The sequence below is a fragment of the Otolemur garnettii genome, unplaced genomic scaffold (genome assembly GCF_000181295.1).
Source record: "Otolemur garnettii isolate 467f Iridium unplaced genomic scaffold, OtoGar3 scaffold00001, whole genome shotgun sequence".
Lineage (NCBI taxonomy): Eukaryota > Metazoa > Chordata > Mammalia > Primates > Galagidae > Otolemur > Otolemur garnettii.
In genome coordinates this window covers 43,724,175-43,737,373 of record NW_003852396.1, presented here as the reverse complement: position 1 = coordinate 43,737,373, position 13,199 = coordinate 43,724,175, and the positions used below count along the sequence as shown (strand labels likewise).

The 13,199-nt window shown below is 34.9% G+C and overlaps 1 protein-coding gene across 1 annotated transcript in view; it reads right to left on the bottom strand.

Annotated features, from left to right (window-relative positions):
* PDE3B (phosphodiesterase 3B) overlaps positions 1-13,199 on the bottom strand; it is a 173,001-nt gene that overhangs the window by 27,596 nt on the left and 132,206 nt on the right. The window contains exons 9-11 of the mRNA XM_003781127.3: positions 12,238-12,375; positions 10,785-10,896; positions 8,452-8,565 (exon numbers count right to left, since the gene is read on the bottom strand). Coding sequence (XP_003781175.1) covers positions 8,452-8,565; positions 10,785-10,896; positions 12,238-12,375 — 364 coding nt within the window. The remainder of the gene's footprint in view (positions 1-8,451; positions 8,566-10,784; positions 10,897-12,237; positions 12,376-13,199) is intronic.

The following is a 13,199-nucleotide window of genomic DNA, read 5'->3' as shown; positions in this document are numbered from 1 at the left end:
AAAAAAAAAAAAAAAAAAAAAAAAAAAAAAAAACCTTAAGGAAGAAGGAAATCATTAGATTTCTTGAACAAAATGATAATGAAATGAAGCTGCAAGCTATCAAAACCTATGGGATACTGTATCAAGAAAATAAAAAGAAAGCAGTCAACAACCTAAGGGGCTATCTCAAGCAACTGAAAAAGAAAGAATAATCTACCTCCAAACTTAGCAGAAGAAAAGAGATAACCAAATAACAGCAGAGTAAAATGACATTGAAAACAAAAGAATCATTCAGAAAATCAGCAAAACAAAATGTTTTTTTGAAAAGATTAATAAAATCAATAAATCCTTAGCCAGACTAACCAGAAACAGAAAAGTAAGATCTCTAATAACTTTAATCAGAATGATAAAGGGAAAATAACAACCGATACCATAGATATACAAAAGATCCTCAATGAAAAAACTCTATGCCCAAAAATATGAAAATATAGAGGAAATGGACAATGATCCTCAATGAAAAAACTCTATGCCCCAAAATATGAAAATATAGAGGAAATGGACCAATACTGGAATCATCACACCTAACTACACTCAACCAGAAAGAATTAGAAATTTTAAATAGGCCTTTATCAAGCACTGAAATAGCATTAACTACACAAAATCATCCAAAAAAGAAAAACCCTGGACCAGATGAGTTCACACTAGAATTCTATCAAGCCTTCAAAGAGGAACTAGTTCCTATATTACATAAGTTATTCCAAAATACAGAAAAGGAAGGAAACCTCCCCAATACATTCTATGAAGCAAATATCACCCTGATTTGAAAACCAGGAAAGGTCTCAACAAAAAAAAGAAACTCATAGGCCAATATCATTAATGAATATCAATGCAAAAATATTCAATAAGATCTTAGCAAGCAGATCAAGTGGGTTTTACCCCAGGGATACAAGGGTGGTTCAACATATGTAAATCCATAAATGTAATCCACCACATAAATAAAATCAAAAACAAAGACCATATGATTTTCTCAATTGATGCAAAAAAGGCTTTTGACAATATTCAGTATCTTCTTTGATTTTTTTTTTTTTTTGGCGGGGGAGACACAGTCTCACTATGTCACCCTTGGTAGAGTGCCATGGCGTCACAGCTTACAGCAACCTCAACCTTTTGGGCTTAAGTGATTCTCTTGCCTCCACCTCCCAAGTAGCTGGGACTACAGGTACCCACCACAATGCCCAGCTATTTTTTGTTGCAGTTGTCATTGTTGTTCAGCTGACCCAGGTCAGGTTCGAACCCACCAGCCTCAGTATATGTGGCTGCCACCGTAACCACTGTGCTACAGGCGCCAACCCCAGCATCCTTTTTTTTTTTTTTTTAAATAATAATACTTAAGAAAATAGGCTTACGTGGGACATTTCTTAAATGGACAGAGGCCATCTACAACAAACCCACAGCCAATACTATACTGAATGAAGTAAAACTGAAAGCATTTCCACTCAGAACTGGAACTAAACAAGGATGCCCACTGTTGCCAGTGCTATTCAACATAGTGCTAGAAGTCCTAGCCATTTTAATCAGGCTAGAGAAAGAGGTCAAGGGTATTCAAATAGGGTCAGAATAGGTCAAACTCTCACTATTTGTGGTTGACATAATCTTATACATGGAAAACCCTAGGAACTCAACCTCAAAGCTCTTAGAAGTGATAAAGGAATATAGCAGCATCTATCTCAGGATACAAAATCAACACCGATAAATCACTAGCCTTTACATGTGCTAGTAACAGTCAAGCTGAAAATAAAATCAAAGACTCTATACCTTTTACAGTAGCTCCAAAGAAGATGAAATACTTAGGCATTTATCTAACGTAGGACATGAAAGATCTCTGTAAAGAAAACTATAAAACCCCAAGAAAAGAAATAGCAGAAAATGTTAACAAACAGAAAAACATACTATGCTCATATACTGGGCAGAACCAACATCATTAAAATGCCATTTTATCCAATCTATAGATTTAATGCAATCACCATCAAATCACCTATATCAAACTTGAACAAACAGCATTTTGCTTCATATGGAAACAGAAAACCCAAAATAGCAAATACAATTCTTAGAAATAAAAACAAATCTGGATGCATCATGTTACCAGACTTCAAGTTATACTACAAGTCTATAGTGATCAAAACAGCAAGCAACTGGCATAAAAATAGAGATCTGTGGAATAGAATAGAGAATCTAGAGATGAACTCAGCCACATATCGTTATTTGATCTTTGATAAACCAAACAAAAGCTTGCACTGGGTGAAAGAAACCCTATTGAATAAATGGTGCTGGGAGAACTGGTTAGCCACAGGCAGAAGACTGAAACTGGACCCATACCTCTCATCACTAACAAAAATTAATTCTCACTGGATAAAAGATTTAAATTTTAGACATGACATAATAAAAACACTAGAAGATAGTGCAGGGAAAATGTCTGAAGATATTTATTGGCTTGGGGAAAGACTTTATGAGGAAGACCTCTTTGGCAATTGCAGCAACATCAAAAGTAAGTAAGTGGGATTTGATCAAACTAAAAAGCTTCTGCACAGCTAAGAGTACTGCAACCAAAGCAAACAGCCTTTAGAATGGGAGAAGATTTTTGCATGTTTATCAGGCTTATGACAAAAACTTGATAATTAGAATCTATGGAGAACTCAAATTAATCAATAAGAAAAGAGCAAACAATCCCATTTATAAGTGGGCTAGAGACTTGAATAGAAACTTCTCTGAAGATAACAGATGAATAGCCAACAAACCCATGAAAAAATGCTTATTGTTTTTAAACTTCAAAGAAATGTAAATCAAAACCCCCGAGATATTGCCTAACTCCAGTAAGATTAGCCCATTCACAAGTCCCAAAACTGAAGATGTTGGTGTGGATGTGGAGAGAAAGGAACACTTTTGCACTGCTGGTGGGATTGTAAACTAATACAACCTTTAGGGAAAGAAGCATGGAGACCTGTTAAAGAATTAAAAATCAACCTTTCACTTGATCCCACAATTCCATTACTAAGTACCCAGAAGAACAAAAATCATTTTATAACAAGGACATCTGCACCAATGTTTACTGCAGCTCAGTTCACAATTGCCAAGTTGTGGAAGCAACCTAAATGCCCATCATCCTTTGAATGGATCAACAAACTGTGGCATATGTATACCATGGAGTACTATACAGCCATAAGAAAAGCTGAAGACTTTACATCTTTTATGTTTATCTGGATGGAGTTGAAACACCTTCTTCAAATATGGAAAAAAAACTAATATACTCAATACTAATATGAAACCAATATGTAGACAACTGCATGTCCACATGAACAATAAAACACAAATATAGTTTAGTGAGGAGGAGGGAAGAGGAAAGGCAAGGGTCAGGGGAGGGGGATGGTGATTTGAGGGATGATGGAGGGCAAGTGGTGGGATCTCACCTAATGTACACAAAATGAGGGTATTCAGCACGCCCCCAAGTGAAGGGCTCAACTACAACTTGAACTTTATCTTGGAAGTGAAAGCAATGTAATCTAAAAATTTTTACCCTCATATTAACTTTTAAAAAAGACAAGTTGGAGTATTCACACTTTCCAATTTCAGAGCTTACTACAAAGCTGTAGTATTGAAGATATATGACACTAGCATGAGGACAGACATACAGATCAATGGAATGAAACTGAGAGCGTAACAATAAACCCTAATATTAATGGTCAACTGGTTTCCAACATGAGTGCAAAGATCTTGTTGAGAACCTACTGGGTGCCCTGCATGATGCTAGAATTTTCGCACATTATCTCGTTTAGTGCTCATAACATCTTATCAGATAGAAAATCTCACGTAATAACATTTAAGAGCCCACTGTGTTTAAATATATAATGAGCTCTTTTTAATAAATGGTGTAAGGACAACTGGTTATGCTATCCATATACAAAATAACATTCCATCTTTTCCTTATACTATACCCCAAAATTAGCTCCAAGTATCACAGACCTATACTTAAGAGCAATTGTTATAAAACTCTTAAAAGGAAACAAAGGAAATCTTCATGACCTTATTATATTAGGCAAAGGTTTCTGAGATATGAAACCAAAAGCATGAGTAATGAAAGAAAAAAATTAGATATTAAAATATTAAGGTTACAGTAAGCTGTGGACATTGCTCTCCAGCCTAGGCAACAGAGTGAGGTCCTGTCTCTTATAAAAAAGAAAGAATCTGCACTACTAGTGACTTATAATGCTAGATTACTATAGCTTTCCATTATTTTTTCCACTGAACATGAAAATAGCAAGAGAGCCAGAGAGTCACTTCTCACATGCAGTAGGAACCTTACTTCCTAATAAGAACTGGACAGTGTCAATCACCTGAGATAGTACATAATCCCCCTTCCATGTCTATTGGTTCAAAGGCATGAAGAACACCAAGGGACCAGATGCCAGTCTCAGTTCCCTGTCCAATGTAATCCTTTTCCGGATCGTCTGTTAGAAGCATTTCTCTTTTGGGAACTATTTTCTCTACAACAATTATTTTATTTTTTGAAAGCAAAAATTTTCTAAGTTAATCATTTGAAGAACTGTGAAGGAAGCCACAACTCCTATTTCCCTGATTCCATAGTTTTGTGTATTCTGGGTATAAGGGAAATTGTACCGTATATTTATCACTGGTGCAATGAATACACCACATCTTAGGGGAGAGTATCCTAGCTCCACAAAATGTTTACATGTAGCAGGACCCCCATCTGAATCTCTTGATATGTCATTCCATCATTCTCTTAGGCCTGCTCTGAAGTAATAAGATTCAAGGTGAGATCAGTAAATTATGTGAGCATAAATCCACTGCCACAATTTTTTGCAGTAAAATAAGATTCTTGATCAGGCACAATATTGCATATAATAACCTGATGGTAAATAGGGCATTAGGTAAATTCATAGATGATAATGATGACGCACTGTAGATAGTGAAGATAAATCCATATCCAGATTAAGTATGAACAAAAGCTGTTTCCTTCATAAAGGAGGCCCCAAATGGCTGTTTGTTTTACCAGGGAATGGTGCTGTATCAAGGGATTACCATTGGTCACTTATGTTCATAAGCTAGGCACTCAGAAGAGGCCTGAGCCAGGTGAGCCTCAGTGAGAAAAAGCCTATGGTGTTGCGCCTATACGTACTCTCTTTTCTTGCTGTCTTAGTTACTGTATTCATAAATCCATTGAATGAGAACTGGAGAAGATAGGGAATATGAGTGAGAGATACCAAGAGGAGAGGTCATTTTGTCCACTTGGTTGAGTGCCTCCCCTGAAGTGAATGGTCTTTGGTAAGTATATTAGTTAGGATTCTCCAGAGAAACAAAACCAAGATGATTGTGTGTGTGTGCATATATGTGTGTGTGTGCATATGTGTGTGTATATCAGAGACAAAGAGAGAGAGAAGAAGAGAGAGAGAAATGTATTTTAAAGAACCAACCTATGCAATTATGGAGGCTGACAAATCCAAAATCTGCACCTGTATGAATAAATTCAAAATGACCCACCATTACCTTCCTTTCTCCCTAGTCTACCATCCTTAAATCTATTCCCACATGTATTCTCCAGGTTTATACCAATATTAATTAGTAAATTATTCTGTTGTTCAGACTTAGTATTTATTCCCTGGAGATCTGCCAGGATGTGAGTTTAATTTTAGATTTCAAAGAAATGAGAGGCAGTGGGACCGGATTTAGATGTGAATTAGCATTCCACTATGTCAAGAATCTCACATGAAGTTATTACAGATCTTTGGGGAATCAGCACAGAAGAAATGACTGTTTCCCAGATGGGGAAAAGGGTCAGTGTCAGTGTCAGTGGGATCTGGGGGTTTCAAGGCTCAGATTCATTAAAATCTATCCAAATAATCTCAATCCAATTCTCAAGGTCCTTTCTTTCCCATTCAATACCTTAATCCTAACACAATAGGCCTAGTTAGGCCATTTGCTTGATTTGCCTTGTGTTTCAGGCAACTTCAGAATTAGATATTAGATTTTACCTTTCCTAAGATATGCTTCTACTACTATTAAAAAAATTTTATTTTTTTTGAGACAGAGTCTCACTATGTCAACCTCGGTAGAGTGCTGTGGCGTCACAGTTCACAGCAACCTGAAACTCTTGGGCTTAAGTGATTCTCTTGCCTCACAGGCACCTGCCACAGCACCCAGCTATTTGGGGGGTTGCAGTTTTCATTGTTGTTTTAGCAGACCCAGGCTGGGCTTGAACCCACCAGCCTCAATGTATATGGCCAGCGCCCTACTCACTGAGCTATGGCGGCCGAGCCAGAACTTTTATTTTTTATAGTAGTAGAATAGTGGTAGTACAATTGCAGATGCTGTCTGTTTTTTTTTTTTTTTACCTTTTTTTTTTTTATTGAATGGTAACTATGTACATTAATGCACTTCTGGGGTACAGTGTGGGGTTTTCACATGCAATCCGAAATACTTCCATCAAACTGGTCGCTGTCTGGTTTTAAACTTATCATTTCTTTTCTACTAGTTCTCCATTGCAGTCAGAATAAGCCAGCATATCTCATAGTCTTTGCAGGTTATTTTCCCATTGAAATAGCTACTAAGTCCCCAAAGCATTGTTTTCTACAGATACTTGATTCCATTGTATTGTATTTTAGAACTCATTAACATTGCTAACAAAAACTCAGATGGAAATGACAAGCATGAGAGAAAAAGCATATATTGATTCAGAATACTGTGCTTAAATTGAGAACAGGATAATAACAGAAATATGGCCATTAAGGGTGCTGCTATGGACTGCATAGTAGAAAATGAGGACTATTATTATTGAAACTAGAGGAATAGGAATCCTTGTTATATTTTAGCAGAAAGCTTAGGTGAATTATGTGTTGCAGTTATGTGAAACACAAACTTATAAAAGCTGAACTTAGATATTTAGTGGAGAAAATTTCCAAGGACAGTAGGAAAATATTGAAGTTGTAGACTGGTTTCTTACAGCTTATAGTAAAATGGGAGGAAAAAGAAATATCAGGGGAGAACTGCTAAACAAAGAGGAATCAGGACTTGATGATTTGGGAAATTCTCAGCCTATCCAGACTGCAAAAGAAAATAAAATTAGAACATTAGGAAAGTGTGCTCTTGACAGAAAGCCAAGGTTGCAGCTGGACCAACTTTTACTAGTTCCTCAGAAGGATCAAAAAAGATGCGGGTCAGTAAGAGATTTGAAGATGTTATGTTGTTACATTTGAAGAAAGAGCCAGGAGCCAAGGAACGCAGGTGGCTTTTAAAAGCTGGAGGAGGTAAGGAAATAGATTCTCCTCTAGAGCATCTAGGGGAAGAACGGTTCTCTTACACCTTGATTTTAGCCAAGTGAACACAAACTTCTGACATGCACAATTATACAATTATAAGATAATATATTTTGATGTTTTAAGTCATTAAATTTGCAGTAATTTGTTACAGCAGCAATAGGGAACTAGTACAGATTTTGTTACCTACAAGTGTGTTACTGATGTAACAAATACCTAAAAATGTGGATGTAGCTTTGTAATTGGGCAATGGACAGACGCTGGAAGAATTTTGAAGAGCCTGATAGAAACCAATAAAAAATTAATCAACATATTTTAAAAGTTCACTTAAATCCAAGCAGGATTAATACCAAAAAAATTGCCTGAGTACATCATAGTTAAGAGGCTACCAACCAACAGCAAAGTGAAAAGGAACATACTATATTTACATATTATGTTTCTCAATAAGACCTACTGCTGACATCTCAACAGAAACTATGAAAGTCAGATGATAACAGAAAAATATCAAATATGCTGAAATATAACAATGTTCTTGTAAGAAAAAATTAATACATCAAGAAATAAAAAAATCTGAAAAAAGATGTTCTCTGACAGAATCACAGAACTGCTGAAAAGAAGAAAGGGAATGAAAAAGAATAAATATAGATGCAGGCAAACATGAACCAGTGCCATAAAGCAAATCCATTAAACAAATATTGACAGTACTTTAGACTGAACTAAATTTTTTATCATCATTTAAATATGTATATGAGGATTTAAACATGTTCTCTGTGGTTTGGGAATGTGATATATACTTTAAATATATAATACACACTTGAAACAAAAATTAAACCAAAGATGAAAAAGAAAAGCAAAGGAATGATTATCATAATATTCAGAACAGTGGCTACATCAGAGGGAAAACAACAGAACGGGACAGGGAAAGAAACATGACAGATCCAGAAGTACTGGATCTTAATCTATTTATTAAGATGAGTAACAGGGCTAACATTTTTCATATTATTATTATTCATCAAAATTACACAATCTTTTTTATGTACCAAAGGTTACTTAATGAAAAAAAATTTTAAAACAGAGGTAGTAAAATAAGGGAGTTTAATTTATTGTTCCTAACCAATAATCAAAAGAGATTTTTAAACACAAGTACCTGTTTCACTTTCTTTTTCATGATCATTGTGGATCTGCTGTAAGCCAGGAATTGGGCGAGTTGTCAGATACCAAACTGCATGTAGAACATCTGTGGCATGTATACGATTGTGATCTAAAGTCACAAAAATGTTTTTTAAAAAGGGTCATTCTTCTACATTTGACATGGGACATTTTTAAGAAGAATGTTCTAGTTATACTATATGTCCTCATACATAAAATGTATAACTTAGAATAACTTTGCATAACTGTACTTTGTTTCATTTTTAAAGTGTCTTGATGTGTCAAAATTTCTCTTCTAAGAACTTTCACACATACTACATGTACTATGGAAACACAGTCAAAGGCCCAAAGAAAACCCAGAGTAACCAAGGATATTGAAAGGCATTGGAAAATGCTCTTAAGGTTGCTATTCAGTGGTTTCAAAAAATATCATGTAGTATGTTTATTACTGGAATCCATGTATGCACACAAAAGAGTTACAAATTGTGGATACATATACTTTTGCAAAAAAAAAAAAAAAGAAAGAAAGAAAACAACAGGTAAGAAATAGCTACATTTCAGGTTTGCTACAAGAATTAAATGATATGTGAAAACATCTACAACAGTATCTGACACATAGCATATGATCAGTAAAACAATGATTTAGTGAAATTCTACTATGTTGCAAAGGCAATGTGACATAGTACAAAGAGTATAGTCAGACTGACCTAGAACTGAAGCTGAGCTTTGGTACCTAGTTTTAGAATGTTGGGAAAGATCTTTCTGAGTTTACTTCTCACCTATAAAAGGTAGGAAATATACAACAGATTAAATAACCTGTGTGAATCTAATGATTATAGTCACAGCAGATATCCAATAAAAATTCAACATTTTAATCGGGTATGGTGGTTCATGCTTATAATCCTAACCTTTGAGAGGCTGAGGTGGGTAGATTACTTGAGCTCAAGAGTTCAAGTGCAACCTGAGCAAGAACGAGACCTTGTCTCTACTAAAAATAGAAAAACTAGCTGGGCATAGTGGTGGGTGCCTGTAGTCCCAGCTAGTAGGGAGGTTAAGGCAAGAGGCTTGCTTGAGTCCAAGAGTTTGAAGTTGCTGTGAACTGAGATGTCACAGCATTCTATTGAAGGAAACAAAGTGAGACTCTGTCTCAGGAAAAAAAAAAAAATCTGTATAGCGTAGAAGAGACCACTGACAGAGTGAGACTCAAAGAAAAAGTTCAACATTTTAACAAATATTTAATGAATGCCTATAAGATAGTGTAAGTAGATAACACGATACTAAGTGTTCAAGCTATAGAGAATGATATATAATGTCAATCCACTAGGGGCTTAATTATCACTAATATAATCACCACCTTTTATTGACAATATACTATGAGACATGAATTCTGATATGTGCTTTATATGAATTATATTATCACTGCCTATGGAGTAGTACTATTAATATTAGCATTTAAAAATTTGTAAACTAATGTTTCAAAAAGTTAGGTCCAGAGACATTTTCTTAATTAATATATCCTAATTGAAGCCAACAGTGAAGACTCCTTACCCCCTTTCTTTCCATTCTGTTTCCCTTAAATTACATCTTAAAGTGTCCCTATATTGCATTTAAAAATTCAACCATTTTTGGAAATGTACAATTTATAAGTGGAAACCGTAATATATATATGTATAACTCACCTTAAATTACTAAACATCATTAATGAGTTATTCCCAATGTAAGTATAGTTTAATAATTTGTATAGATAATAGAAGTATTTATATATGTATCAATGATTTCCTAAATATTGTGTCCATATTGAGGAAGACTATACATAAAGTAAGCAGTATCTTTTTCTAATATGAAATTCAAATTAGAGTCAATCATAAAATCAAATAGCCATTAAAAATTATCCCTTGAATCAGATGCAGTTAAAATGGAAATTCTATGGATAAATTTTAAACATTTTAAAGTGAAGAATTTTCTGAATCTTTTGATGGACTTAATATTACCAAACATTTAAAAAGATAAGAAAAATTACTATTAACATAGAAAGACGTATACTATATAAATTAGGTGAAAAGCAGATTTATAAATATGTATCAATATTATAATCCTCTTTATAAAAGTTAAATTTATATAAGAACAAAATCGTAGAGAAAGTTCACTAAAATGTTAACAGCAGTCAGCTAACTCTAACTAGTATGATACAGATTTTCCTTTAAATCATTAATTGAATTTTTTCAAACATTTAGTTTTAAAAGTATTTAAGAGACCATCTAAAGAGAAAGATAATAAGAAGTTTCTAAACCAGTATCATTTGTACTTAAATAATAATATGGTAATACTTACAAGGAATGTCTCGATAGCCATCTTCTAATGCACAAAAATAGTTCATAAACTGTTGAGTGGGAATTTTAAATATTTCCAATAAGCCAGTGTCTTGAAATAAGGCATACATGACCTGAATGTCAAAATAAAGATCATTTTAAAAATCAGAATTCTTATTTGTAGTTGAGTATAATGTTTTTGTGATTTGCATTTAGGAAATGTTAACAATGTGTATGTCTTAGAGTTAATAATTCATTTAAAACTTCCCTACAGACCAGGCACAGTGGCTCGCTCACAGCTATAATCCTAGCACTCTGGGAGGCCAAGGCAGGTGGACTGATTGAGCTCAAGAGTTCAAGACCAGGCTGAGCAAGAGCAAGACCCTTTCTCTACTAAAAAATCAAAAAACTGGCCAGGCCTTGGTGCACGTCTGTACTCCCAGCCACTCAGGAGGCTGTAGCGGGAGGATCGCTTGAACCCAAGAGTTTGAGGTTGCTGAGAGATATGATAATGCCATGGCACTCTAGGCTGCGTGATAGAGTGAGGCTAGTTCCCTACAATTAATTTTTTCCAAAAAGTAAGAAAAGAAGAACATCACTCTAAAGCCCCTGAAAATCAAAAAGGCTTACCATTATATCTCAACTTTAAAATTTTTCCATTTTGGTCTTTAGATATTTATTCATAGTTTACTGCATGTGAATTATATTCTAGTCTTAGATGTTAAAAAAAAAGTCAGAAGAGTATCATATTTCTTACATTTTTGTCCTTAAGGACTTCAATAAGATGAATTTATATGTCTTCTACATAATTTATCCTTATGTTTCTGCACTTCATAAATAAGATATAAAGTGATTAATGAAAGTATTAGTTTGGGAAGGTTAAGCTAAAATGCTGTTATAGAGATCTATCAGATAAATACTTGAGTCTGGATGGTAAAACGGAAGCATATTTCCATATTCTAGCATGGAATAAATCATTTGGCCTTGGGTAAGATGTAGGCAAGTGAAAAAAAGAAAGCTTAAATTTTAGTTGTTAAAACTTGATCACTTTCATGTCCTTTTACACCTCAAGATTCAAGAATATGTAAATCTTACTTTTTTTTTTTTTTTTTGCAGTTTTTGGCTGGGGCTGGGTTTGAACCCATCACCTCCAGCATATGGGCCTGGCACCCTACTCCTTTGAGCCACAAGCGCCACCGGAATATGTAAATCTTTATTACTTCATTAGCCTAAATTAAATTCCATTAATATGCTCACATTAATTACTTTTCACATATATATATAATTGTATAATCTACATATTATGTGTAATATATAATTTTTAATATATATGAGTTTTTATGAAAAAAATAATTCAATGAACAATGTCACAATTCAACAAGTGCCTGTAACAGTATTACGATATTTAGATTTTGTTTTTACAGACTTCAGAAAAAATTAATTTTTAATAAAAAATTAGAGATTTGAAAACAAACCTGACTGAGAATCCTTCCTGATTTTTCTCCCATCCTTTCTACAAGTTCAAAAATTTGAAAATTCCAGTTGCTCATCTTTTCTATTAATGAGTCATAATCTTCTACTAAAATCTGGTCCACTGATATTTCCTGTTCAGTCTGCACATACAGGAAGACAATAACAACAACTTTATGTTTTATAAATATTGTTAAATCCAAATCTAAATGCAAACACTTACAATTAAACATTTTGAAAAGGTCAGTACTCTTGGTTATTTTCAAATATACTCTTATCTGTACTTCCTACTTCTTCTCTTTGTAGAAGGCTATTTTCAGACAACTCTAAACATGTCTCCTGGGCATAAGGAGACATTAACCTTCTCACAATACTTTTATAAAAATGTTATATTTATAAATCACTACACCAATCTACAGCACATTATTTTCCTTTTTGAAATTACACGTATGAAACTGTAACAGAGAAAAACTTACATCCTTATAGTGGCATTTATGACCAAGACAACTTCCCAAAATAATTGCACGAGGGCTGGGCTCAGTGGTTCATGCCTATAATTCTACCACTCTGGGAGGCCGAGGCGGGTAAACTGCCTGAGCTCACAGGTTCGAGACCAGCCTGAGCCAGAGAGAGACCTCTTCTCTAAAAATAGCAGGGCATTGTGGCGGGTGACTGTACTCCCAGTTACTTGGGAGGCTGAGGCAAGAGAATCACTTAAGCCCAAGAGTTTGAGGTTGCTGTGACCTGTGATGCCCTAGCACTCTATCTAGGGTGACAAAGTGAGACTCTGTCTCAAAAATTAAATAAATAGGCTCGGCGCCTGTGGCTCAAGCGGCTAAGGTGCTGTGGTGGGTGCCTGTGGTCCCAGCTATTTGGGAGGCTGAGGCAGGAGACTCACTTGAGCCCAGGAGTTGGAGGTTGCTGTGACCTGTGATGCCATGGCACTCTACCCAGGGGGACAGCTTGA